This window comes from Microtus oregoni, unplaced genomic scaffold (genome assembly GCF_018167655.1).
Source record: "Microtus oregoni isolate MIOR12 unplaced genomic scaffold, Mior012 000020F_ref0000438, whole genome shotgun sequence".
NCBI classification, from domain to species: Eukaryota; Metazoa; Chordata; class Mammalia; order Rodentia; family Cricetidae; genus Microtus; species Microtus oregoni.
Genome location: NW_024543079.1, coordinates 4,875,087 through 4,902,220, shown reverse-complemented (window position 1 = coordinate 4,902,220; position 27,134 = coordinate 4,875,087). Strand labels below are relative to the sequence as shown.

At 52.6% G+C, this 27,134-nt stretch overlaps 1 protein-coding gene across 1 annotated transcript in view; it reads right to left on the bottom strand.

Moving 5' to 3' along the window:
- Positions 1–27,134, bottom strand: part of Cdh22 (cadherin 22) — a 123,735-nt gene that overhangs the window by 24,024 nt on the left and 72,577 nt on the right. Inside the window, exons 4-7 of the mRNA XM_041670875.1 lie at positions 18,881–19,000; positions 9,242–9,409; positions 6,142–6,335; positions 4,073–4,326 (exon numbers count right to left, since the gene is read on the bottom strand). Of these exons, the coding sequence (XP_041526809.1) occupies positions 4,073–4,326; positions 6,142–6,335; positions 9,242–9,409; positions 18,881–19,000 (736 nt within the window). The remainder of the gene's footprint in view (positions 1–4,072; positions 4,327–6,141; positions 6,336–9,241; positions 9,410–18,880; positions 19,001–27,134) is intronic.

The following is a 27,134-nucleotide window of genomic DNA, read 5'->3' as shown; positions in this document are numbered from 1 at the left end:
ACCGTGCTGGTATGCACGGCCACACCTGTCATCTTACGTGGCTGTTGAGGATTTGAACTCAGGCCCTTAGGCTTTCTCAACAAGTGCTCTTACCTACTGAGCCATCTCCCCAAACCCCAGACACCATCTCTTCCTGTCCTGGGTTGCTAAGTGTACTGCCTCTTGCTCCTGGCTAGCCAGGGGTGCTACCTGAAGTTAAGCTGACCCCCTTCCCCTGGCATGCTTTGGACAGTTCTGAGACTGTACTTCCCAGCTGCCCCTGCTCTGCCCTTCATGACCTGAACATCAAGCAAATACCTGCTCTGGGCTGTTCAGGGTTATAAAAGAACAGGACTTGCCAGACAGCCATGTGTTTCTGTCACCATCCCCACTTTGCAGTCGAGGTCACTGAGGCTGAGTGTGGCTGTGTCACAGACAGGACAGTATTCTACTAGCCAGGCTATGAGTCCTAGCCTCGAGCGCATCTTCTCAAGGGGCCTGTCTTTATTTACATTAAAATGCCGTGTGGATCAGCCATGACCCTCCCAACTCGGGGTGCAGAATTATTCTGTTATAGGGGTGGCCTCTGCACCCAGAAGTGGGACTCTAGACCCAGAGTTCTTTTGGGCTTGTTGAACTAACCAAAGGAAGTCTCAGTGCCTGGAGCCCTTGGCTTCGGGGACTCCTTGGCCCCAGTGACCCTGCCAGGTATTTGCATGGGAAGGAGGTGGAACGAGACTATGGATGTCTCACCTGCAAAGGATCCTCGAGAGCCCTGTCCACTTTGCGGATGGAGGGGTAGAGGTGGGGGTGCTGGAGGCGACAGGACTGAGGGGAAGTGATTTCATATTTGCTGATGAGGCCGGGTGAAGGCATGTGGCAAACTGTAGAGGGGTGTGCCATGGGCAGAGTGGATCCCTAAGATCCAGTGATTCTCCTCCTCCCTCTCCTATTTTCCTCCTCCCCACTTCTCTTCTTCCCATTCTTTTCATCCTTTTCTTCCTCTAGTTTTTTTTTTTTTTTGTTCCTCTTAGAGGGGGATGGCAGAGGCTGGAACCTAAGAATAGGCAACTGTACCCAAGGCCATGGGGTAGGGACACTATAGGGAGACCATTAACCAGTTAACATGTAGGCAACAGGCCTCAGCCTTGGCTGCCTGGCTTCTAGCTTCGGTAGCCAGTTAGTGAGTAGGAGCGAAGGGCTCCCTGTGTGGCAGGAACTGCCTGGCAGGCAAAGGAAGGGGGAAGTTGGCACAGCTCATGTGGATGTACACAGCCATGGGTCCTATCTGAGCTGTGGGCAGGAATGTATGTTTGTGGCGTGACTGTGAGCGGTGTATGTGTGTGCCAATGTGCTGAAGCTGGAACAGCAAAGGCTTGAGCACCCTTGGCTCCCCTCTGGCTCTGTGACCTCTACCCCCAGGCGGGTCACTTCCCTCCTCTGGGCCACACTGTTCCAAGCGCTCTCCCGGGAGCTGATTTTATTTCTCTGTTCTAGGGGCGCACTGGCTCCGTCTGCTGCTCCTGCTCCCTGGAATGCCCTCCTGCAGTCCACAGTCAGGCTATGCCATTCTGCCCTCAGGAGCCTGACCACTCAATGCAAAGTGACTCCTGTGACCCCAGATACCCCGGACCCTCTTACTGCAGCTTTCCCACAGCCTGTATCAGCTATCAACACTTAATAACTACCGATGTGGGCAGGATCCCATCTCAGCGCATGCAACAGTGACTCTTGGGTGGCCTGAGACCCTTCTCTGCTGCACACTGTCCAGCACTGGCCTTGGTCCTCAGGTCTGTGCCCCGTGGTCAGAGAGCTCTGCCCTGGAACTGCCCTTGGTTGAGTTGCTGCATGTCCCCAGGCCTGGCTCTGAACTGTGCAGGGGAAGCTGGGTGAATGTTTGCGGTGCTAAATTGGACCTGTCTGGAGCTCCCCGAGGGCTCTTCCACATCTGAGAAGCACCAGGGAAGGGGGCCCGGCACAGGAAGATGAAGGAGGGTGAGATGCTGGTTTCAAAGTCTGTCCCTTCAGCGGGGATGAAAGAGGACTAGAGAGGGAGTGGAAACGGAGGGCGGAGAGCAAAGCGCAGAGGAGGGAGCTGCAGACAGGACCGCTGACCCCACTGACCGCCCCCTCCTCCTCATCCTGCCCCTCCCCCCGTGATGCTCGCAGAAGCCAACCTGCTCAGGTCTCAGTTTTCCGAGAAACAGGTGACACTGTCCTCTCTGAAGAAGGCTCAGGCCAGCCAGAAGCCAAACAGTGTTTAAGGGCTGTGCCTGGTGGCAGGGAGACAAAGGGCTGTGGCCTCATCATAGGCTTCTGCCTGGAGGGTGAGCTCCTAGCCTACCTGTGAGGCCCTAGTGCCTTACCCCTTACTGTAAACTGTAGCCCCAGGATCCTGACTTCTGCACAGACCTTCCTCGACCTGGAATGGGGCCCAGCTCAGGTCCATTCCTGCCATCTCCAAGAATTCTTCCAAGAACCCTGAGGCTGTCTCTCTGTCTAACAGACTATGGCAGCTAAGTGAGATCGGATCTTTGCATTTAGTTGGCTGGGGCTGGCATGTAAGGTTGTTCTGGCTGGGCCCTGTGTGATTCTAAGAGGCTTGTCTAGACAGACGATGTCAGAGCGTCATCCTCAGAACCTGTACAATACAATCCTTAAACTTCCTTCTCCTCAGTACCCAGCAGAGCTCAGCTTGGCCCCTTAACTGTGTAGTAGGGAGGTTGGGGAAGAAGCAGGGCACCCCGGAACCTCTTCCTTGTCCCTATGACACTGGCTGGCTGATCTTCCCCTCCTAGCCCTTTCTCTGGGTCTGTTTCTGCCAGAACCGCAGGTCCTTCTCTTCTCTCTGGGTTTTCTAACCAAGGCCTCCCTAAAGTCTGCGGTTCACAAATCCTGCTAGAGCTGCTCCCACTCCCTCGCATCTCTGCCCACTTCTGCCTCATCCAGGGCTGTGTCTGGCTGGGTTTCCTGTCCTCTCTCTTGAGTTCCTCTCATCTGCACTGCCGGCCAGTTCCCTGGCCTTCTCTCTTTCTAGGCTCTTCACCTGGTCACTCTCTTTCACTGCAGGTCTTTCTGTCTCTTTTCTCTGTCTTGTCTCAGGGTTCACTGATTTTCTAGCTGTTTGGGGAGTGTGGCGGGGTGCCGGGTCTATAAGCCTCAGTGCCCCAGGACCTGGTGGCGAGTGAGCTGGTAGAGGTCCCCATTCTCTGGGTACTGGTTCAGTGGGGGCAAACATGGACACTAGGAAATCAGAAGAAGCTGGAAGCTGTGTAGAGGAGGACTACAGAGGGAGGGATGGGAGGTGCAGGGGCTGTGTGGCATGGGGTGGGCAATTTTGGACCAAGGAAGGCATTTAGAGAGGAATACTGTTGAGCCTGGGCCCAGAAGCAGCTGCAGCTTAGGCTCCGACAGAGGCTGAGAGGAGCTGAAGCTTGCATGCTCAAGGGGAGGGGAGCATACAGGGGAAGGCTGGGAGGTTTCTGTGATATTCAAGGTCATGTTGAGGGTCAAGGAGAAATTTAACTGAATCCAAGAGGAAGGTAAGGAGCAAAGGAGGCCAGGCTTAGCTCCACACGGGAGCAAGACCTGGCTACCTTCTGTGAGGACAGACGGTGTGAGGGCTAGCCAGGGGACATGCTGGCTTGGGCCAGGCTGTGACCGGAGCTAAGGAGTTCAGGGGAGAAGTATGACTAGATTTTAAGGTAGAGAATGTAGATGGATTTGGGGGCAGGAGAGGGAGAAGAGGGGGGGAACACATGTGCCCTAAAGGACCGAGGAGCCCTGTAGAGGGGGTGACTTAAGAAAATAGGGCCTGATTTGCGAGGTTTTGTTTCTTCTGAACACGGTGAGTGGTCGTCCTGACGTGGGCTGGTGAGACGAGGAAGGGGGACCTCTCCGGCAGACCATCAGGGCGCCTCTGGCATTCTGGGCACTGACTCTGCACCTTTGTCCCTGTCTTGCCTGGAACTGCGCCTCCTTTTCTTCCTGGGCTCTCTGGCTCTCAGTATCCCCTCCCCCCTGCCTTCAGTCTGTTGGGGTGGTGCATGGCAGAACAGCAGGCAGCAGGCTTGGCCCCGGGCGGGGGTCTCACCGGACGGGCCGGTTGGCGGCGTCGGGGTCCCGCGCCGTCACCACGCCGACCAGGGAGCCCACCTGCGCGTCCTCCTGCACCTCCAGGAGGCCGGAGGGTGGCCGGAACTCGGGGGGCTCATCCACATCGGTCACGGCCACGCGCACGATTGCTTGGTCTCGGAATGTGCCCAGGTCAGCGAAGCGGGGGTCCACAAACTTGTTGAGGGCTTCCAGCACCACCGTGTGCACCTGCTGTGACTCGAAGTCCAGGCGCTGGGGGAAGCAGAGAAGGCAGGTCAGTGATGGGCCTGGGGAGTGATGACATTGCCAGGAAGGGGGACACAACAGGCTGGCAGCCAAGATCACAGGTGGCTCAGCCCATCATAGAACTGATTGTCAGAGGCCCAGATGAGCCCTTTCCAATGTAAAGGTGCTTTCTAGGGGACTGGTTTGTTTGTTTGTTTGTTTTTGGCATGGAAGCATGTAGCCACCACTTTAAAAGGCCCCAGTCCTGAGGTTTCTTGCACCCCCACTTAGTGTGTTTTCATCAGCCACTCCATTTAATAGCCACCTGTAGGACCAATACAGCAGTGATCTCCTTTTATACACGAGGACATCAGGGCCAGAAGGGCACAGTGACACCCTGAACAGGTGGCCCCTGGCACAGCCAGGACTCATAGCCAGGTCACTGTGGCTCCCAGAGCCAGGAGAGAAAAATGGGGACAAAGATGTGCAGACTTCAGCCCTGGGTTCCAGTCCTGGCTGTCCATGGCCAGCTGTGAGCTTGACTGTGGACAATCAGACGGACCTTTTCAGCTTTGGGCGAATGAATGAAGCTCCCGAAGAGAAGAGCACCTTGGCTGAGCTTGGCTCTAGCCTTCCTACACAGATGATATCAATGGCAAATCTTTAGTTATTACAGTCACGTGGTGGCGGTGGTGGTGGTGGCGGCGGTGGTGGTGGTGGTGGTGCTTTCTGGGACTACTAAGCCTGTATACTACTAACCTGGTATATGGGGCCCCTTCCCTAACAGCACAGATTTTCTTCTTTCCCTGTCTTGTTGCCTGAGCAATCGAGATGCAGGGAGCCGGGCGCTGGCCTACGAATGAATGATGGCTTCTACAGTCAGGCCATTCATCAGGCGGGGCTCTGCCAGGCTCTGGAGCCATTGCTGACTCCACAGACACCTCAGGCGCCACTGGAGCCACCAAACAGCAGAGTGCGGGACGAGGCACCCCTAAGGAAGAGAGAAGACTAGCCTCCTGGGGTGAATTCTGCGGCTGCTCTGGGCCTCCAATTCCCATCTATGACAGAGGCCCGTCTTATAGTTGGGGCGCATGGGGATTAAAAGACTGGAAACTAATTGGATTCTGCAGTTAGAGCCCCCTGAGATTGTGTCTCTACAGGGCTGTCCCAGTTGAGTGACCTTGGCAAGGTATGAACCCCTTGGGGTGCACAGAGGTCTGCAACCGTGTGTGAACTCAGGCAGGGGACTCGAGCAAGGGACTCAGCCTTCCAGTGGGTGGCGTGTTCGAGTGCACAGTCCTCAAGGCTTGGTGCCCCGAGTCATCACAGCGACGGCCAATCCTAGAAGGCAGATTCTTGTTTTGTTCTGGGACAGCCTTCCCCATATTCTCAGGAGCACTGTGTCTGTTAGGCCGAGGTTTCTGGGTCAGCCAGGGGCGTGAGCACAGCTGTTGGATGTAGTGGGGGAAAGGTTTGGGTTCAAATTCCAACTCTGTCTCTTCTAGATGTGGTCTTGGCAAGCCTCTTTCTCGTCCTCCACCTTGGTCATTAATCAAAATTGTGACCTTTCTTTCAGAGGGAAACAAGGGGGTTAAAGGAAACGGTCTGTGAAGGGCCAGGAACCATCGTGATGCTGGTTGTGGACTCAAATCTGAATTCACAAATAGCTGTGCAACCTTGGGTAGATCACTTATCCCCTCTCAACCTCACTTTGTCTCCCGCGAGATGGTAACGAGAGAGACATTGAGGCTTCTCAACCCCGGAGGGGCGGGAAGTGAGATCCCCTCACTGCCAGAGTTGGCCCAGACCCCTGACTTTCCACCCCGCCCGAGGCAGCGGTACCTTCTGCACTACAATGATGGCCTCCTGTGTGTCGCTGTCCGTGGTGACCTTGAACGCATCTCCTCCACTGCCACTCTCTTCTCTCAGGTGATAAGTCATGTCTGTGTTCTCGCCCACATCAGAGTCCTCGGCCTTCACTCGGCCCACAGCCGTGCCAATGGGTGCCGACTCCTGTATGCTGAACTGGTACATCTCTGTGGGGGACATGCTAGGAGGTTGACTCTGCTTTCTGCCCAAACTCCAGGGAGAGGAGGAGGGACCTGGGTATGCCTGGGATGGGGGGATTTGTATTTGCAGAGCGGCTGCCCTGGCTAGGTGGAAATTTCCAGCTGCAATGGGTCTGTCTTCTGAAGAAAGGCAGAGGCCATGTGGTTAGAAGTCTCTCATTCCACCCTCAAGCTTCTTGGTTGACAGTATGGGGACATCTCTGTCATCCCTTGAGGCCTGTTTTTCCACCTGCCCAGCAGGAGGGACAGAGAGGTTTATGACGAAGGTTGAGGCTCTGGAGCCAGATTTGACCTGTACCCCTGAGCTTCAGGTGCCTCATCTGTGAAATGGGAAGGATGTATTTCTAACCGCAGTGTTACTATGACAACACAGACGCTGCTACCTGTGAGGTGTGAGGAACTGTGCACTGGGCTGCATGGAAATGACTGGGTTGTGACATGTCACGCTGATGGCATTTGTCACCTCCGAGAAGCACCACTGATGTCCCAGACAGGGTACAGCAGAAGAGGACAGAGCCTCACTGATAAAGGGGTGAGGAGATGAGCCAAAAGCAGCAGATAGCGTGGAAACACATTCTAGAGAGAGGAGATGGCAGGTGCGAACAGCCTGAAACAGGCACGCTCTAGCAGAGACGGCCCAGTGACTGAAGGGGAGAAGGCCTGGTGGCTGATTGGGAGAAGATAACAGACCAGGAGCATCCTCCTATCTGAACAGGATCAAGGTCAAGTTAAGAGTGACTTGCTGAATGAGGGGTCAGCCCAGGCAACGTTCAGAAGTTTGCCTCCTGGTGCCTCAAATGCCTGGGAACCTCTGTGTGCCGTGGCTGCCTCTTTCTCATGCTCACACAGCAACCTTGAAAGGATCCTTACTCTCATCTCGCCATAGCTCCCCACTGCCCTTGTGGTAGACAGGAAAGCCCCTCGGCCTGCCCCACAACATGCATGGTGCCAGCCCATCACACCCCTGCTGTGGTGCCACCCTCCTGGATGGCCCAGGGACTCCAGCACAACTCAGGGCTTACCCGCACCTGGCTCCCACCTTCCCTACTTTACCCTTGGGGGGACCTTCCCTACATCTTCAGCTGTTTCTCCCCCACAGGGCCCCCCAAACATCCTAGCAGGTGCTACTGCCCATCTCTCAAACTCTCCCTCCGGGCCGAATGTGAGCTGTAGGCCACAAGGGTCGTGGTGTTCTTTCTCCAGGCACAGCAAGCCATCTCGTGGTGGGTGGGCTGTGTTGAGGAGCGGTGAGAAGCGAAATAAAAGCCAGCTGCAGTTGCAAATGGGCAGCCGCCAGGTTCTCCCAGATTAAAGGGTCTGACTACACTAGGTGTTGGTGGGGAGGTGGTACAAGGGACACACATATCTCTTCATGAGGGAACCCTTCTCAGCAATACCAGAGAAGTGTTTGCAGATGGGCACTAGGGGACGCGGGCAACTAGGGTCAAAGTTCACAACAGCCCCGTCTAGAAACAAGCCAAATATCCGGTAGGAGACATGCGCAGTGCTAGATACACAGAAGGAAAAGGAACACAGCTAGAATAAACAGCCTGCGTTTAGGAATGTAATTTTGAAAGCAAAGGCACACAGCAGTTTATATCCTATGGTTTCACTTATTGGAGGGGCCGATTAGACTATAGGGGCTTGGAGATACGTAGAGAGGGGGGCGGACCCCCAGGAAAGCATGGAAATGGTGGCAGTGGCTGGTGGCTGGCACCGTTGGGGAAGAGGCTGTGGCTGGGAAAGTCACTGGGGGATCTGGGTCCTGCTGGTGGGGCCGAGTGTCGACTTTGGGCTTTTCTGTTGTTTGCCCTTCTGTCCTCTATAGTCAGAAAGAAGAAATGATGGCAGGAGAGAAAGGAAGGAGGAAAGGAGGGAGGAAGGGAGATAGAAGGAAGAAGAGGAGGGTGGGGGAGGGATGGAGGGAAAGAGGGAGTGGGGAGGGAGGGAGGAATGCATCTGGCTGGGCCTCCTCTCTGCTCTGCCCCTCATGTAGAGCCTGCTGCCCCAGCCTGGGATTGTTTATTGTCTGTCCTGAAGCTTTCCCTTCGGGAACAGGAGGGCTGGGCCCTGCCTGCCTCTGGCCCGATGTCTGTAGCCTGTGCTGGGGCACACTCTGTGCTAAATGGCTGCTGGGAGCTCAGCTAAGGGATTGCATTCGCTTATCTTGTGGGGGTCAGTCCCCTGTGGCGGGGCCTAATATGAGAGCAGTGGACCTCGGGTAATGACTCGCCTGATAGGAATCAGCTGGCTCCCGGCGGCATTTAGTCTCTGCCAGCTGCAGCTGCAGCTTCCCTGAGGCGGCTGGGCCTGAGCCTGGGACAGCCCTGCTAGCCAGGCTGACAGATAGGTGGGGGCCTGATCCGGAGAAATCGCTTATCCCAGCTTGTGCCAGGAGAGGCCAGCCTCCCAGTTCATCGGCACAGACTGCTAGCCTCCAGTCTCCAGGAGAAGGGAGACCTTGTCCTCAGACTCAGCTTCCCTGGGCTTAAGTATGGGTGTCCCTCTGCCTGGGTGTAGTGGCTGCCTCCCTTCAGTCTGGACCTCTGTGAACCTTCAACTCCTCTTTACAAACTTGGGTCAGGGATCTAGTAGTAGCTAGGGGGACTTGAAGGGACAACAAGAGGACAAATGGATGGACAGAGGGTGGGCAGGGCTTCTCAGATGGGGAGGTTACAGCAGTTCTGTCTGCAAAACCAGACTGGCAGGGGTTTCCCTGTGTGGGAGGCAGGCTTGGAGGAGCACAGGGTGAGCGGGGACATAGGAGCACCAGGGTGATGGTCCGCGTTCAGGCAGGAAGCTTTAAGGGAAGCTGGGCCAGTAAGGTTCTCATGCAGACAGACAGACAGACAGACACACATAACCCCACTTACTCTGTGGGAAGCGGGGTGGGTTGTCATTGACATCAGTGACCACGATGGTGACTGTAGTGGAGCCTGAGAGGCCACCCAGCTGGCCTGCCATGTCTGTGGCTTGGATAACCACTTCATAGCGTTCCTGGCTCTCACGGTCGAGGTCGGGTACAGCTGTCCGGATCACACCTGTGGGTGAGGGAGAATGGGCACATGGTAACAGATTCTGGTCAGGCTGAGGCAGGACTCAGCCATACTGGGCTGTGTACTGAAGGTCAAGGAAGAGCCACGGGTGTAGCATGATTAATGAAAACCCAGAGACAGAAATTGGGGTTCAATCTGAAGGTCAGAAAAGTAAAACAGTCAGCCACTGGCTCTTACCTGTATCTCAGTTTGAAATGGCAATCTTGCCTTCATGAATCTCAGAATGAGACTGTGTCTGAGAACTGTCTCCTCCAGTCTTATATTCCTTTCTAGCGCTGGGATTAAAGGCATGCACCACTACCACCCAGTTTCTATGGCAAACTAGTGTGACTACTGAGATTAAACATGTGTGTCACCACTGCCTGGCCTCTAGTGGCTTAGTTTTACCTTCTGGTCTTCAGGCAAGCTTTATTTATTAAACATAAATAAAATATCATGCTGGGCGGTGGTGGCGCATGCCTTTAATCCCAGCACTCGGGAGGCAGAGGCAGGTGGATCTCTGTGAGATCGAGGCCAGCCTGGTCTACAAGAGCTAGTTCCAGGACAGACAGTACACACTTACACACAGGCACCTCACACACATTCCCTCAGTGCATAGTCACAGACAGATGAGTTCTCTGCATCCCCCCCCCATAGGCCTCTACACACCAACAGACTAACATCCACCACACATATGCGCACACTTCCACATACAGAAGACTACTTGTTTTGCTGAGAGGAGGCTTGTGGACCAGACCTGCCCTGAGTAGCCAGTTCCACTGTGGGTCTGTTTGCCCCAGGATCTGGTATGTATGAGCAGGGTGTCTGCCTGGCTTGTTAGTGACCTGCAGACCTTGGTACCGAGCAGCTGCTTGAGTTTAACATTTAGGCCACAGTTACCAAGGATCCCACTCAGTGTATATGTGTGTACCTCATACATATGGACCGCAGTCACACACCTGTTCGTGTGCACCCCTGCTCATCCCCCAGCCCGCTCTCACACCCCAAGCCTGGGTCCTCTACTTAGGCCGCAGAGAAGGGCTGGGAAGACCATCTTCCAAGCTGCCCATGGTGTGGTAGCAGAAAGGGGAATGTTGAAGGTTAACTCGGCAGAGAAGACAGCCAGGCCTCATTTCCTGTCGGTGTAAGACCCTGGTCAGGAGAGGGAGTTGATGAAGCATTCAGAGCCTCTCCTGACACCCCCTCCCACCTGCCAAGCACAGGTGGTGACAGGTGGCGCCTGGGCCTGAGCACCAGGTGGAGTCATGCACCAGCAGCCCCAGGATGCGCCCCATAAAACCTGTGCTCCAACTCCTGATGTCCCCAAGTCCCTGGAGTCCAGTAAAGGTAATAGGACAGGAGGAGAGGCTGTGGGGTGGTGGTGGTGTGGGGTGTGTGTGTGTGTGTGTGTGTGTGATGTGTGGTGTGTGTTGTGTCTCCAGAGGAGGCAGGCAGTACTTAGAGTGGTCTGCTTTTGTGATTGCAGGGAGAGGAAAGAAAGAACACAAGGGGAAGAAAGAAGAGAGGAAGGGAGAAGAAAGACAGAAGCCAAGGACCCTGGAAAAGAGAGAGACCTGGAGGGAGGGACAGTAGGAAAGGCTAGGGAAGAGAAATATTTGGGGAAGGGGAGACCTCTTGAGACAGAAAAGGAGAGAAGAGAAGCCAGGAAAGAGCCTTAACCAGAGAGAAAAGAGAGGGAGACAGAGAGAGGGGAGAGAGAAGGGCAGCGCTTGTTGGAGCCAGAGCGGGTGGCTCATGCTGGCTCCAAGGAACAAGGACAAATGGCAGACAGGTATAGTGGCCACCAGGCTTACAGGCAAGGTTCAAGGTAGAAAGGCAAGGAAGAGAGCTGATTCTGTTGTGCTGAGAGAGGGTCTCATGTATCTCAGGCTGGTCTTGAACTCCTGATCCTCCTGCCTCTACCTCCGAAGTGCTGAATTACAGATATGAGCCACCATGTCCAGCAGGGAGCTGAGTAGCTGGACACCTTACATGTAGGGATACACTGAATGCAGTCTGGTAGCAGGAGTTAGGGCTGCCTGTATCTCCAAGCTCTGCGCCCCCAGCTCTGAGAGGGACTGGAGCAGAAGTCTGGCTCTATCTGAGTAGGTGAGGAGGGAGCCCTGTGTAGCTAGTTTCCCTGTTGCCCCCACTCCAGAGAGACTTGGGATGTGATATCTCATAGAGCATGTTGTTCGGAAGCCTCTGGACATCCTAGAGTGAGAAACGGGGGCCACTGTCCAGAGTCATGTACCATGTGAAGTTGCTATAGAGATAGTGTCTGATGAAACACATCTATCTCCCAGTACCCACAACCTTGGATAATTCCTGCCCACTGAATATGGCCTTGAGCGTGTGATGTGCTCTGGCTTAGGGGGAGAAGTCAGGACTGTTAAGTCTTGAGTGCTGGGGTCTTTTCTCTGGGAATCCTAAGGTCCCTGCACATTGAAGCAACCCAGAAAGAAAAAAGGGACATGGGACATGGTGAGAGGTCCAGGTCTGGCAGCTGACAGCCAAGGGCTGGTCCACAAATGACCCCCAAGATCCACTAAACTAGCCTACACAACCGTGACAAAGACTCAACCATTGATCTACAAAGTTTGGCTTCACGTGGTACAGCCTTAGTTAACTGATAGAGAAATCTGATTAGCTGAGCCGTTCCTGAGCTAATTCATGTAGCTGGGTCAGACTGAGGGTCAGTTTGACTGAGAGGCCCAAGGTGACCTCAGCCTCCTTCTGTCTGCAGAGAGACACCTGGGCTCCCGCTCCCTCCAGGAAGCTGGCATCCTTCTGTGTGTTCTCAGGACTGTGTTCTAGAACAGAAGTTGAAGGCTGAGGACTGGCGGGGTGACTCAGCAGGGAAAGAAGCCCGCCTGTGAGCCTGATTACTTGGGTTCTGTTCCTCCATGGTAGAAAGAGAGAACCAAGTCTCTCTCACACACCCACGCTGCCCTCTATACGTATGCCTACCCACGTATGCACACACAAAATGAATATACAAATTAATGTTAAAAAGGTATTTTTTTGGTGTGTGTGCATGTGGAAGATCTCTTAAGCATGAATCTACATAATATCTTTCTATCACTTTCTACTGGGCCAAAGCAAACCACCAGATTCAAGGGTGGGGGAGTGGACTCCAGGTCTCAATAGTTACTAGGGATAGTGGGGGTGAGGTGGGGGGGGCACAGATGAACAGACGACAAGGCTGTACCTGCATTAGCAGGTTTTAAATTTGCAGGGTCATTCTCCTTGGATACGGCCGACTCCATATGGAAAATATGAAGGAAATAACCGCACCTGCGCTGCATGCATAGCCTTTGTTGCATGTGCAGCGTTTTGTTGCACGCGCGCTTTCCCCTCAGTGGTATTCCCTGATCAAGAGAGGGAGACACCAATTTCCTACCCTCGCTTCACGTGCAGTGTTATCACTGCTCTAGGGATGATTTAGAGTGCATGCCAGGATGCGTGAGGCGACATGCCGGCACCATGCCACCTTACGCTCCAACGGCTTTGGAGTCTTGGAGCCAATCCCTGTCAGATGCCAAGAGATGGATGTCCTCAGCCGTAGTGCACAGGCAGGAGGGTGTGTGCAGGTACAAGGTTCCCAAGTCATGGTCTTATCATTCATTTATTCATTTATTCACTTGACACTCGCTGAGGGTCTGTGATGCACTGGGAACACTCAGCACTAGAGAGGAGGACTGTAAAAAGGATCAGCTTGGGTCAGACAGACACGGGCTTGGCTAGTCTTTCCACTGTTCACACCCCCTGACTTTGGGCTAGTTCTTGGGCCTGAGTCTGTTCCCTGGTCCATGCAATGGGCCTATCCACTGTGGTAGCTTCTTGCCAGGATGCAGAATTACCTAGGAGGCAGGTCTCTGGGCACACCTGTGGAGGATTGTGTTGATTATGTTAATTGAGCTAGGAAAGCCCATCTTAATGATGGGTGGGACCATTCCTGGAGTGCACAGGACGGGGAGAGAGTGGAGGAGCAGTAGCTTGCATTCCTCCTTCTCCGGCTACAGACTGGGGGTGCAATGTGACCAGAGCGTCAAGTTCCTGCAGCTTCGCTTTCCTGCTGTGATGGACTGCAAATAGGAATAAACCCGTTCTGGTCTCTCCCTCCCTCCCTCCCTTTCTTTCTTCTTTATTTTAGGGCATTTTATCATAGCAAGAGAAAAAGAGATGGCACGCCTGCCCTGGGGGTTGCTGAGATGGGGCTTCTAGGACCATGTCTCACTTTTAAAAAATTGCTTTTTATTTAATTTCATGTGTATTGGTGTTTTGCCTCCATGTATGTCTTTATGAGGGTGTCAGAATATCTGGAAGTGGAGTTACAGACAGTTATGAGCTGCCATGTGGGTGCTGGGGATTGAACCCGGGTCCTCTGGAAGAGCAGACAGTGATCTTAACCACTGAGCCATCTCTCCAGCCCCTAAAAATTGCTTTTGTGTATGTGTGTCTATACGATACGCGTGTGTGTGTGTGTGCACGTGCGAGAGAGCATTTGTGGTAGTTCAAATGAGAAGTTCCTCATAAGTCTCAGGCATGTGAAGACTTGGTGCCCCATAGGTAGCTGTCTGGAGAGGAATTAGAAGACGTGGACTTGCTGGGGGCAAGGTCACAAAGGCGGACTCCTAGGTTTTCAAAGATTCTCATTGTTTTGAGTGCTCTCTGCTTCCTGACTGTGATAGAAACGTTATTCTCAGCTGTTCCTGCAGTCATACCTCCGCTCTGTCATTGTGGACCCTAACTCTCTGGAACCATTTGCCCAAATAAACCCTTTCTTCTGTAAGCTGCCTTGGTCGTGATGTTTTATCATAGCAACTAAGGAGCAGGCTCGGGGGTGCAGGCACGCACATGCCACAGTGTACCTGTTGAGGGCAGAGGACAACTCTGAGTGTCCCAAGACAGGGTCACTCATTCATTGCTTCATATGACAAGCTTCTGGGAGTTCTCCTGTCTCTGTGTCTTACCTCACTATGGAATCACGGAGGTTGCACACATACACACCTACAGCTGACTTTTCGTGGTTCGAGGGATCTGAACTCAGAGCCTCAAGCTTACATGGAGAGAGAGCATTTTACTCACGACACCATCTCTTCAGCCCCAACTCTTACATTTTAGAGGCTCTCCCCAAACATCTTTCTCTTTGTGTCCTGGGCTGGGTATCCTCCCTCCCATAGACAAGCCCCAGGGGGCAGGAATCCCAATGATCTTTTATCAATGGAAAGATATCTACAGGGCTTGGGGCGAAGTGCTCAGTTAGCACTTGGACTGCCTGAGTGGCCTTTTCTGCATCTTGCCTGTCCCCCCCTCATGCTGATGGCTGTTTCCAGTTTCTCTGTCTGAACAGAAATTCACAAGTGTTGAAGAGGAGCAGGATTTATCACCCCAACCCCAGCACCCAGCACACAACAGACGCTTAGCAAGTCTGAATTCCATCCCCTCTAGGCCCAATGGCTGTCCCTGGCACAGGTGAATTTTAGCCAAGATCATGACATCTCTGAAGGAGTCTTTCATGCTGAGGTAGGTAGGGGTTGGCAATTATAGCTGGCCATGACTGCCCATTGCTGTGTCCACACCCAGTGTCCCAAGTTCCAGCTGTTTTCTTCACCAACCCTCTTATCTCCTTCAGATGCTGCAGAGGGGGCCCTGGAGCCTGTGTGATGCCTCATTAGCCTTCAAATGCCATCCCTGTCGCCCCTTGTGGGGGGCTGGCTGGCAGGCCTGGCCTTTAAAACACACAAGTTAATTCCTCCTCTGGCACTGGGCCCCGTGGAGCAGCCCCTCCTCCTCCCTTCCTCACACCTTCCCCTCAGGCCTCGTTGTGGCTCCGCTCCCTGCTAGCGTTGCGGCTCTGCTCCCTGCTAGCTGCGCAGCGAGAACAGACTGTACCTCGCAGTAGCAGCTAAATATAGCCCCGCATCGGCAGAATATTCCTGGCTGGGGAAACGGGCTGGGGCTGGCGGTAGTGCCAGGGTGACTGTGGCAGAGACGCTGGGGTACCGAGGGAAGGTCCAATGCATCCTGGGAAATGTCAGAGCGGACCCTTTCAGACCCAGAAGCTGAGATTCAACCGACGATTTCATTGGGGCTCCTCCACCTGCCTTGAAAGGAGCCCCCTTTCTGGCTTCCAATAGACCCTGTTTCACTGACCTTTGGAGTCTCACCTGTGACACCCCTTACTGAGCACGGGGTTGCCCCTCAGAAAGTGGAAGTCTCTTAGCTCTCAGAGTCTAACCTTTGACTTGCCTGTCCTTGCCACGTCCAGAGATTCAGTCCTGGCCCTTCTAATCCCCAGTCCCCCAAAGCAAGCATAGTTTTATTCTTGCCTGTGACTATGTAGTTTAGGCTGACTTCAGACTCATAGAGATCCCAATACCAAGGGCTGTGCTGGACACAACACCCACTTCTTGTTCTCATGACCTCACTGCTCATCCCTAAACATCCCCGTGGCTCTCACTTTATCTGGGTCTGGATGACTCCAAGATCACAGAAAAGTCTGCTCCGATTCCTACACCTCCATCTAATCCTTAACACTCCTTGCTGTAAGCCGTCGCTGCCCAGCACCGTGCTCCGGCCAGAGCGCTTATTTTCTGTATTTCTTTCTCCGCTAGAAACTCCACAAACAGTCTTGGATGCCCCTGCTGCTGTCTCCCTAGTGCTCAGTGCACAGGCTGACCTGTAGCGACCACTCCGTCCGTATCTGAATGAACCGCAGGATCCCGCCCTGCGTTCCACGAACTCATGAGTATAGGGCAAGGGGTGCACACTAAAGTTGAAAATGCTAAAGAAAAGGGGTGCAGTGAGTTCTTACAAGGGGCAGACATTAGGCAAGCTGGAGCCCCTGATTCCTCCCTTAACCTAGTCTCTCTGGTAGTCAAGGGAGACTTTAAAAGTCTCAACCATTCTCATGGTTCCATGTTTATAATTTAGTTCGACATATTACATTTCCAGAAGTTTCTTTTCTTCTCTTCCCTCATAATTCTGGCATAGTTAAAGTTGAATCATTATCTTAAAATATTCATTTATTTTTATTTTTATATGTATGAATGCTTGCCTGTGAGTATGTGAACCATGTGCATACAGTCCCTGCAGAAGCCAGAAGAGGGCATCAGAACCCCTGGAACTGGAGTATAGACAGTTGTAGGTAGCCACATGGTGCTGGGAACTGAACTTGGGTCCTCTGGAAGATCAGCCAGTGTTCTTAATTGCTGCACCATCCCTCCAGTCCTTTTGTTAGCTCTGTTCCAGACCCTGGGAGACATTGGTCAATCCCTCTCTTGTAGATGCCTCTTAACTTACTTCCTCCTGTTTACATGGGAGGCAGCCCTGACTTACATGGCTATGGGAGAGTAGGGCGAGGGAGGAATCAGGGACTCCAGCCTGCCTAATGTCTGCCCCTTGCAGGATCTCACTGAGCCCTTTCTCTTCAGCCTCTCAGCACACACTCACTCCCAGCCCTTCAACTCCAGCCTCCCTAGTAGCCAGGTGTTAAGGAGTCCAAGTAGGTATTGGGCCAAGTGCTTTTGACTTTTGTCTTTGGAGGCTCTATGCTGGACACCTGGGCTCTGGCGTCTCTCTGCCTCCAATTCTTGTCTCATAGCCAAGCTCGCTTGCTGCCACCCGAGGGATCTTGTTAAAATGAAAACCTGAACATGTCACTTCCCTGTTCAGAAGTCATCAATGAACCCACAGCGTCGGTGAGGAGGAGGGGACCCGGGCACGGCAATCTGAGGCTGGGGAGTGTAATCTGGTACCTCTAGGCATTATGTGTGGAGATTCCAAATGCATGTGTCCTGTGACCCAGCATTTCTACTTCCTGAAAATTACCCTGCAGATACACTCACGCTGGCAGAAAATGATGTATGTGTGAGGTTATTCGTGGAAGCACTGTTCATTGTAGCAAATGATTGGAAACAGGGTACGTGTCCATCAGGAGGGGATGGGTGAAATAAATTTCAGTATATCCATAACAGGCATTAAATAAAAGAATGAGGGCGCTCTTGGTAGACTGATATGGAACCATCTTCGAGATGTATTGTTAAGCAAAGCAGCAAGCGATGTGTATGGTGTGTCTATAGCTACCTTCCATGTAAAGCAAAGAAGATAAACACACATGCCCTATTTCCTTGTACATGCATAGCACAGCTCTGCAAATATCCACAAGAAAATTACATTGGTTGCCTTGGGGACACAGGCGAGGCGGCCTGGGGACCAGATGAGGTGTAGGATTGCTGCTAAATACTCATTTGAACTTTTTGAATTTTGAACCCTGAGATGTTCTATCTATTTTCAAAATGACTTAATGTTTTTCAAGTGAAGGAGTCTAAGATTGTCCAGGCTGCACACACCAGCCATTTGCTACCTGTGGGGCTGCGGCGGCTGGGGACAGGGAGTGGAGCACTTTCTTCTAAGCGTTTCTTTAATGTTTGAATGTTTTCCTGAAATGTACTGCTTTTGCAAGGAGGTAAGAATAATGAAGATATTATGTGCAAGAGAACACAATTAAACTGAGCTCCTAGACTACATCCCTCCCTCTCCTCCCCAAACCAAACAAAACAAACACATGAACAAAAAGCCAAAGCCAGATCCATCACACACACACCCACACATTGCCCTTAGAATCAACTTGAGCTCCTGAGCCCTGCCAGCCTGGACACGTTGTCTGCCCATGTCCCCACCCCTAGCTTTCATCTGCACCATGCCCTCTCCCTGGGTGCTTACCCTCGCCTCTCCACCTATGTTTTCTTGTTGGATTTGTCAAATCCTAATTGTGCCAGTGAACACCTACCCCACGCCTACAGTCCCATGGGCCACACATGGCATCCGATGGCTGTCCTGAGGCTGATGTCGTGGCTTCCTCCTATGCCCGGGCAGTGAAATGTCCTGCCGAAATCATTGTCAGTAGTTCTCCCTGGTTGTGTGACTTCAGCTTAGTCATCTGCCTCTCTGAGCCTCTGTCTTCTCTCTCCCAGGGACCTCAGAGACTCATCACCGCCTAAGCACGGGGTGAGAGAAGCTGGAGATGGTGGGGGCTGCATTGTTGCTCAGTGGTGCATGTGTGTGTGAGGGGTAAAGAAGGAAGTGTCACTTCATCTTTCCATCATGTCAACAACTGCTATGGGAGCAGAGCTCAATACACACCTCCAAGTTCACACTTGGGACCCCGGAGCACACCCGGATGCCAAGGGGGCCAAGTTCAGACTTGTGAGGTCCTTACAGGGTATAGACAGCTGTGCCCCATGCCTTTCCTTTTTCCTGCTCTTCTTACAAGAGACTCCACCTACTTTTCCATGCTCCATCCTCTTCTTGCATGGCTGCCCACCCCGCATCCCCAGAGTCTCCTGAAACCTAAGATGCCTGCCTCCACATGCTCTGTGCTTCCTCAGCATTGCTGGGTCAGCAGGCTTGATGATCCACCATAGGCTCTACCTCTCTGGCCCCGCCCCCTACCCCAGCCCCGCCCCTCACCTGTCTTGGGGTCCACTGTGAAGTGATGCTCGCCATCCAGCACGCTGTACACCAGCCGGGCGCTGCTGCCGTAAGTGGGGTCATCCGCATCAGAGGCCATCACCTGCATCACAGACGTGCCTGGGCCCGGGGGACCAAGCAAGACAATGGTCATACAATGGTCACCTGGAGCTCTGTGGCCCTGTCCTTTCCCCACCCTAGGGAAATCATGAGAGGGGAGACCCTTGGGGAATCTACTGGAGGTCATCGGTCAGCCACTTCACAGTTCTGTCCTCACAATGGAGGCCCAACTTGCTTCCCGGCCTATGGCCTTCATAGGGACACACATGACCATGGGGTTATATCTCTATTTAAGTACTCCTTGGTTCCCAGAGGTAGGACGAGTAAGGGAATCCCAATTTCTCCTCCAACATGGGCAGAATGCCAGTTCTTGGTCTGCAGGGCAAGTGGGAGGGTGGATTTGATCTTCCCAGTGCTGTGCTGCTAGGGGCAGTCCCTCAAAGGCAGAAGCAGAGGAACAGTCATTATCTCCATAGTTATGAGGCACAGTCAGAGTTGGAACTAGAAAGCACGCCCCAGGGGGCTTTTAGTCACTCCAGCCCCTCTGGATTCATTTTGGACTCTGCCACCTGTCTTCTGTCTCTGCGGCAGCAGGGAGAGTGGAAACTCAAACCAGCCCACCAGGCCTCAGAGGCTGACAGGAGGATGGCAGTGGCCAGCTTCCCTTTGGAAACTGGTTAGCCGTGGCCATGATGCCCTCTTGCCCCTCCCCCTGATGCCCAGACAGCACTGCCCCCGTCAAGTCACACACACTTTTCCTCATGCTCCGCACGTAGGCTGCTGGGGAGAGCATAAATTGGATAAAAGTCCATCAAACAGCGGCAATTAAGTTATTGATTTTCGACGCTGCCTCATTAAACTGGGAGCTTCTCTCGGCCTGTCCCAGAGATGGCTCTAATTTGACATCATGTTCAATTTGACGAAAGCAGGGCTTGGGACGTGAGGCTGGACCAGTGGGGGAAGGGCCGACAGAAAGACCATGGGAACCTTTCCAAAAAAAAATTTTTTTTAAGGGGTGGGAGGAGGTGAAAGATCTAGAGAGAGCTTTGGGTGATCAGGACATGGCCCAAAGGGGAAGTGACTGAGGCCCTACATCTGGGTGGTGTCCTCAGCTGGATGCCCTGCTGGGGGTCTGGGTCAGACCCTCCTGAGGCTAAGCTGGGCTCTCTGGGCCAGCAGCCTGGCCTGCTGGGAGGTGAGGCCAGTTCACTGCTTGGCTAATGAGGGAGTCAGGAAGTGCTAGTGCAGCAATTCTGCAGAGCCCAGCCTGCTGCCCGCCTCTCCCGCCTCCAGCCCGGGGCCCTCCATCATTCCAGACAGACACATGTATTTATTTTTCACTCCTTTGCATTTCTCATTTTCCTCTCTGGGTTCCCCTCCCAGCCAAAGCCTCCCGAGTGGGCCCTGCAATGCACCTCTCTTTGTTGGCTACAGCTCCCTGCCAACCACATCCAAGTTGCCCTAAGAAGTCGAAGAGAAACAAGCCCTTCCCTATGATGCTGATGACCATGGGTTGCCAACTCAGGGCCAAGAGCACAGTCCTGGTTACAGAGGAGTGATGCAATGACTTCCTGTTGAGCATCTAGTGCATATGGAGACATAAGCCTCTTATCCCATCTATGTCCATATGGCATCTCAGACATGCATGACATGGTGGAGTTCGAACGCAGAAACACACTGTCAAAGCCCTTTTGTCTACACAGGCGCAGTGACTTTGGGGAAAGTGGTCTACTGTGCTGAGCCTTAACCATTGATAGACCTTGATGTGAGACATGCCATGAACTCCTCTGTACCGCAACACCCTCCCAAGCTCTTGAGATCTTGTTGAGAATACAAAACATTTTGTTTCAGAACCAAGGACAGCACCCAGCAGATGCTAAAACCCGCCTAACTGCAGGTGGCTGTCTCAGGAGGCCACCTCAGGCTGTGTATAGTAGTGCAGCCAGGCCTCCCTCACAGAGACTGGAGAGGGATACACGAGGTGTCAAGCTTGAGATGGGTACTTGGTAAACAGGGCTGCTGTAACCGTTCCGAGGCAGAGCCACCCTGTCTCCTCTCTGCCTGTTCGTTCCATTCCACTGACAAGTCACAATGCTGGGCTGAGTGACTCCCTGGGGACATGGCTGAGCTCACTCTCTCTTTCCCTGACTGCATCCCAGGGATTCCCTCAGGGATGCCAGCATCATTTCCCCAATCCGGGATTCTTTATGGCAGCCATTACAGTTAATGCCGACGCACGAGGATGGTGAAGGGTCAGTGATTCACCGCGGCTCGCCCAGGCCCTGACTTTCTTACACCACACCCTCTTCCCACCAGTCAGAAGTTCCCCAGAACTGGCAGGCAGAAGGGTGCCAGGCTGCAGGTAGCTGTAACATCACCTTGGGGTTGTCCCTAAGGTCAATGGCCATAGCTTACAAAACACCATCATGCTTTTTCTGTCTCTCAGACCACATGTTAACTGTGGCACTGATGCAGGGGCAGCTGGGGAGCAAATCTTGCTTTCTGGATTTTGTGTAAGTGCTCACACGGCGCCCCAGCATCAGACCACTGACGTGGTGTCAAATGGCCCACAGAATTTCTAAAAATCAGTGTGTAGTTCTCATGAGTGGCAACCCATGGCCGTATTTGTTACTCAGCAGCAGTGGTAGCATTACGCACAGAGAATATTTGCTTCATACCACCTGCTGTGCTGTGAGCTCTTTACATACATCATCACATGTATGTAAAGCCACGCAAAAGCCTTGCAGTTAGACCTGTTAAGATCTCCAGAGCCAGATCATCAACAGCATGATTCCAGCACTCAAAGGGCCGAGACGGGGAGTTACCCTGAGTCTGAGGCTGGCCCGGGCTACAGAGTGAGGTCCCATTTCAAGAAACAAGCAAACAAACAAACAAGCCCGCTTTACAGATGAGTAAACTGAGACTGAGTTGGGTGATAAAGCTCTTTGCCTCTTAGTGCCTTCGTTTCCTCATTTGGGAGGCAGAATTTAAGAGTACTTTCTGCCCAGTTGGGATCCTATCGAGAACGCAGATTGCCGTATTCAGCACCAAGGACAGTTCAACCCAAGTTCAACTGGCCTGCACATCCGTGAGGCAGGATTTAAACGCAGATTGGATCTATGTCCAAACTCGTGTGTTCTGCCATCCAGGTAGAAGGAAGGGATTGACAGAAGTTGAGACAAATCGGTAAACAGAAGAGGGAAGACTCCGAGGAAGCAGAAGGGAGGAAAGAGGAGAGGAAGATGGGAGTGGGGTTCAGGTTTTCCAAGTCAACCTGTCCCAGACAGGCCAGGCTGGGGAGACGGGAGGGCTGCTGTCCAAGGTGCTGCTTCGGTCCTCCTGCTAGAGAGCTGCTTAAGCGCCTAAGTCAAGGACTGGACTAGGAAGGGCTACCTACCTGATTCTTGTATAAACGGTATCTCAGGGCTCAGGTATTCATGCAGAATGTTAAATATGGGAAGTCTGGTCCCTAGAGAGCGCAGACAGCCTGGCCGCCCATTAGACTCCTCTGGGAGCTTTAAAATAAAACTGACGCTGAGCCTCATCCCTGATCAATTAAATAGGACTTTGCGGGTGGAGCCCAGGCAAGGGCATTTTTTACAAGCTCAGGACTTAGAATGGGTGAACCATGGACCTCACCCCTGACTGAACCAGGAAGGAAACTGAGTAAGAGCAAGGCTCAATGACATCCTGAGGTCATTTCTCCAGTATACAGTAGGGAGCAAGTCCAGCCCAGACCTTCCTGGACCTGCACTGAAAGTGACATCAGAAAGAACAGCAAGTCTGCCTTGTTGTACTCCTAGGTCCTCAAAGTTCCTCCCTGCTGAGGTCAATGAGAGAAGTGGGACCTTCTAAGGGACGCTGTCCCTCACACTTCCACGGAGTGTAGGTAGGCTCTGGCACCACAGCCCTGGGCCACATCCCAGTATGTCCTCACCCTTACATGCCAAGCAAGTCCTCCTTCTGTTTGGCCTGTTTCCCTCTGTGTAATTTGAGGCTCTGGGGTTTAGAGGTGACGGATTTAAGAGGCTAGTGGGCCAAATGTGTTGTGTGTGCTTCGCTGGAGCTCATTTTCTGTTCTCTGGGCAGCCAGGAGGCACTTAGGGCTATGTTCTTGGCCCCAAGTAGGAGAGCCCTGGACACCAACACCAGAGAGAGGGGACCCAACTGTGATTCATCTCTGATTTATCCTGATGGCTCTGATGTCATTCATTCTGGCTAGTCTGTTAACACAAGCTATCCATGGGGCACAGGAGGCTCCACCCAGCAGGCTCCTGGAGAAGGCAGTGCTGTGTGGGGTAGAGCTGGAAGCAGCTCTCACTCCGGCTCTTCCCTAGGTACCTCACATGGCTGCAGGACCCCCCCCCCCCCAGAGGGTTCCCCTCTGTAAAGAGTCCATGATATTTTATCCCTCATGCATCCAGTTTGTGGAGACCCCTTAATGAGATTAAAGAGATTAAGTGCTTTGGCAAAGCTCAGAGTCCTCCCCTTGCTGAGGCAACCAAGTGTCATTATTATGAAGATGTTTCTAATTGTCATCTTGCAGCTTCTTCTTACCTCCTCTGCTACCCTGCTGGGCCTGGGGATACCCTGGGCTCACATTTAGCTTCTCCAACATTTATAAAAACAGAATCCCACCCCCTGCTGCTGCCAGCACCACGTGGAACGCTTTCTATGAAAATTTAAAAACCACTTGTCGAGTCCCTGGGAACACTCAGATTACACTGGAAACAAACCCCTTCTCCAACCCCGCCCTCCTGCCTCCTCTCAGCTCCCTCTTGGATCATCACTTATAATGTGGGCTGGCTGGGCTGGTCCTGACCTTGCTTCTAGCTGCCCAGCTGGGGCGCCCTAATGTGGATGAATGATCCACAGGGGATACCCGGCTTTGGCTTCAAGGCAAAGGGAGGTTGCAGCACAGAGGAGGAGGCCAGTTCAGAGACCAGCAACAGGGGAGGTGACACACAAGAGAAGGGGCAGGAAAGTGGGGCAGGAGGGAGAGATGAGGGATGGATACTTAGAGACCAAAACTGGAACAGCTGCGGTGGCAGAAAGAGGTAGAAACAAAACACGCGGCAAGCTAGAGTCTCAGAAAGAGTGAAGTGGAATAGAGGCGGCACTACACAGGAACCGGGTGGGGTGGGGGTGGGGGCGGCGTGATGTGATGCAAGGGACAGAAGGGTGAGGTCTTGTCTTAAGAGGTGAAGGACCCACCGGGAGGTGGTGGTACACACCTTTAATTCCAGCACTTGGGAGGCAGAGGCAGGCAGATCTCTGTGAGTTTTAGGCCAGCCTGGTCTACAAAGCGAGTTCCAGGACAGCCAGGACTGTTTTATAGAGAAACTGTGTCTTGTAAAACCAGAGGTGAGGGACCCTTTTGCAGAGTTTTTGAACATGCTTCCCTCACCCCATCTTTCCTATGGATCCCGGTCACTGTCTTGTACACTTAGGCAAAGCTTTGTGTGTATCTAATATGATCCCCCACCACCGCCCAAGAACTTTCCTGATACCCCACACTAAAGCCCACAGGATCTTATGTCTGCTTAGCACTCAGTGAGGCTGTCTCCATGGAGTCAGTGGCCTTATTTGTTTGGGATACTGATGATGTCACTATCTGCAACAACTGTCTGGCCGGTGGCAGAAGGCAAATACGGTAAATGGGGGAGAGCAGGGGTTGACATAGAGTGTCTTCTTTTATCTCTATCCACTTCTATGTTTTGAGACAAATAATAAAGGTTCTCTCTCATGGATCCTGGAGCCTCACCAATTCAGCTAGACTAGCTGACTAGCAAGCCATCGTGTTACTTCTGTCCCTGCAGTCCCTAGGACTTGTGAGGTACAACCTTGGTCCTGGGTTTTCCATGAGTGGTGGGGATCCAAACTCAGGTGCCCATGCTTGCATTGCAAACACTTTACCGGCTGAGCCGTCTCCTCCTGTAGTTCACCTGCGTTCATTCACTCAGCACCTATACCCCAATGTGGTAGACCCCTAAGGGAAGGATGGCAGTTTTATCAGCTTTGCACTGGGTGCCATGTTGGCCCAGGGCCTAGCACAGAGACAGTGTTCATGTTGAATGGGTTGTTCCTGTTTTCTTTATTTAGCTTTAGTTTTAAATTTTATTCACTTTTCAATCTGATTACAGGGAAAGCTCAGTTTATGTGTCCTCTCCACTGCTGCTTAGAGTCTTAGCTGGGGTCATCCTTGAGGATTCCTGGGAAGTTCCCTAGTGCCATATTTTTCATTAGCCCTTTAATGGCTCCCTCAATCAAGATATTGCTTTTCTTTTTCTCCCACTCTTTTTCCCCTTCTTGAGCATCCTGTTCCCTCATGTTCCCCTCTTTTCTCCCCTTCTCCCCTCCTCCTTCCTTTCCACCCTCCCTTCTCTCCTAATTTTCTCAGAAAGTCTTGTCTGTTTCCCCTTCCCAGGGGGATCCATGACTGTCTCTCTTAGGGTTCTCCTTGCTACCTAGCTTCTCTGGGATCATGGACTATAGGCTGGTCGTCCTTTGCTTTATGTCTAATATCCACTTATGAGTTGTCTATCTGGGTTTGGGTTACCTCACTCAGGATGGTTATGTCATCATAGAACCTTCAGCCAGCAACTGATGGAAGCAGATGCAGAGATCCACAGCTAAACACTGTGCCTAGTACCGGAGACCATCCCAAGAGAGAGAGGAGCAATAATATGAGCAAAGGAGTCAAGACCATAATGAGGATACCCACAGAAACAGCTGACCTGTGCTAGTGAGAGCTCACTAACTCTGGACTGATAGTGGGGGAGCCTGCATAGGACCAAACGAGGCCCTCTGAATGTGGGAGACAGCTGTGAGACTTGGGAAGACTGTGGGGACACTGGCAGAGGACCAGACTTGGCAAGACTGTGGGGACACCGGCAGAGGACCAGACTTGGGAAGACTGTGGGGACACCAGCAGAGGACCAGAATTTATTACTAGTGCTTGAACTGACATCTAGAAGCACATATCTCAGCCTAGATATAGGGAGAGAGGGCCTGGGTCCTGCCTCAAAGTAAAGTATCAGACTTTGCTGACTCCCCATGGGAAGCCTTACCCTTTCTGAGGAGTGGATGCAGGTGGGGTGGGGGAAAGGTAGAGCGGGAGAAGGGGAGGGAGTGGAAAGGGGGATAGCTATGTAAAATAAGAAAAGATTGTATTAAAAAATTCTTAATAAAAAGAGAAAAAAGTAATTCATTTTTATGTGTGTGGTGCACACTGTAAGGATTCATGTATGCTGTGGCAAGCATGCCTGTGGAGGCCAAAGGACAACTTTGTGGAGTTGGTTTTCTCCTTCTGTCTTTACAGAGCTAGAGCTCAGGTCATCAGGCCTCCTCAGCAAGCGCCTTACCTGCTGGGCCACCTTGCCAGCCTTTGAGTAGCTTGTTGATGGGAGAGACAGGGGGTGCATGGGCATGCTCCTCCCTGTCCAAATTACCTGGGGTCCATGGGGGCCAACTCTGAAGGGTAGGGCTCCCCTCTGCCACCTGTCCCCACCAGAGACCTCCTGCTCCATTGTCCCTCCAGCGGGGGAGTAAGAGCTAGTGCTGTTGCTAGGCAAGAAGATGTGGCACATATAGATCTTCCTGGACTTTAATTAAAAACATCTTTAGAAGTCGTCTCTGCCGAGGCCAGCGATTGATTCCTGGCTTGGGCCCTAGGGCTGCTGAGCCACACTCTCTCTGGCTGTAGATGGGACAATTGGAAACTCTCCGCCTCCTGCAAATGATCCTCTCGGGAACCACCCTGTCTCCTGCCTTCCTCTTTTCCTGTACCGCCCCCTCAAGCCCCAGATTTGGGAGACAGAGCGCATGCGCGCATCATGCATACCCTTACACTTTTATTTCCACTCTGCCATCGGGCCTCAGGTTCCTAGGCTGCAAAATGGGGGTGTCAGCACTTAGAAGAGAGCCCACGGAGGATGAAGCGAGATGTGTGGTGTGAGAACAATTTCCGGTTGTAAAGCACTGAGAAAGGAAGGGGCGTGTCTGTTCCCCTGAAGAAAGCATGGGATGCTGAGTCCAGAAATGAAGAGTTCTGGTTCCAAGTACTATCTCAGCCCCCCGACAACAAGCCACTTTATCTCTCACTGCATTTACTTCCTCGTCAGCAGAATGAAGACAGTAACACCTGCCCTGCTTATTCTCGGGATTGGAGGATAAAGGCAAATCGCTCTGTGAA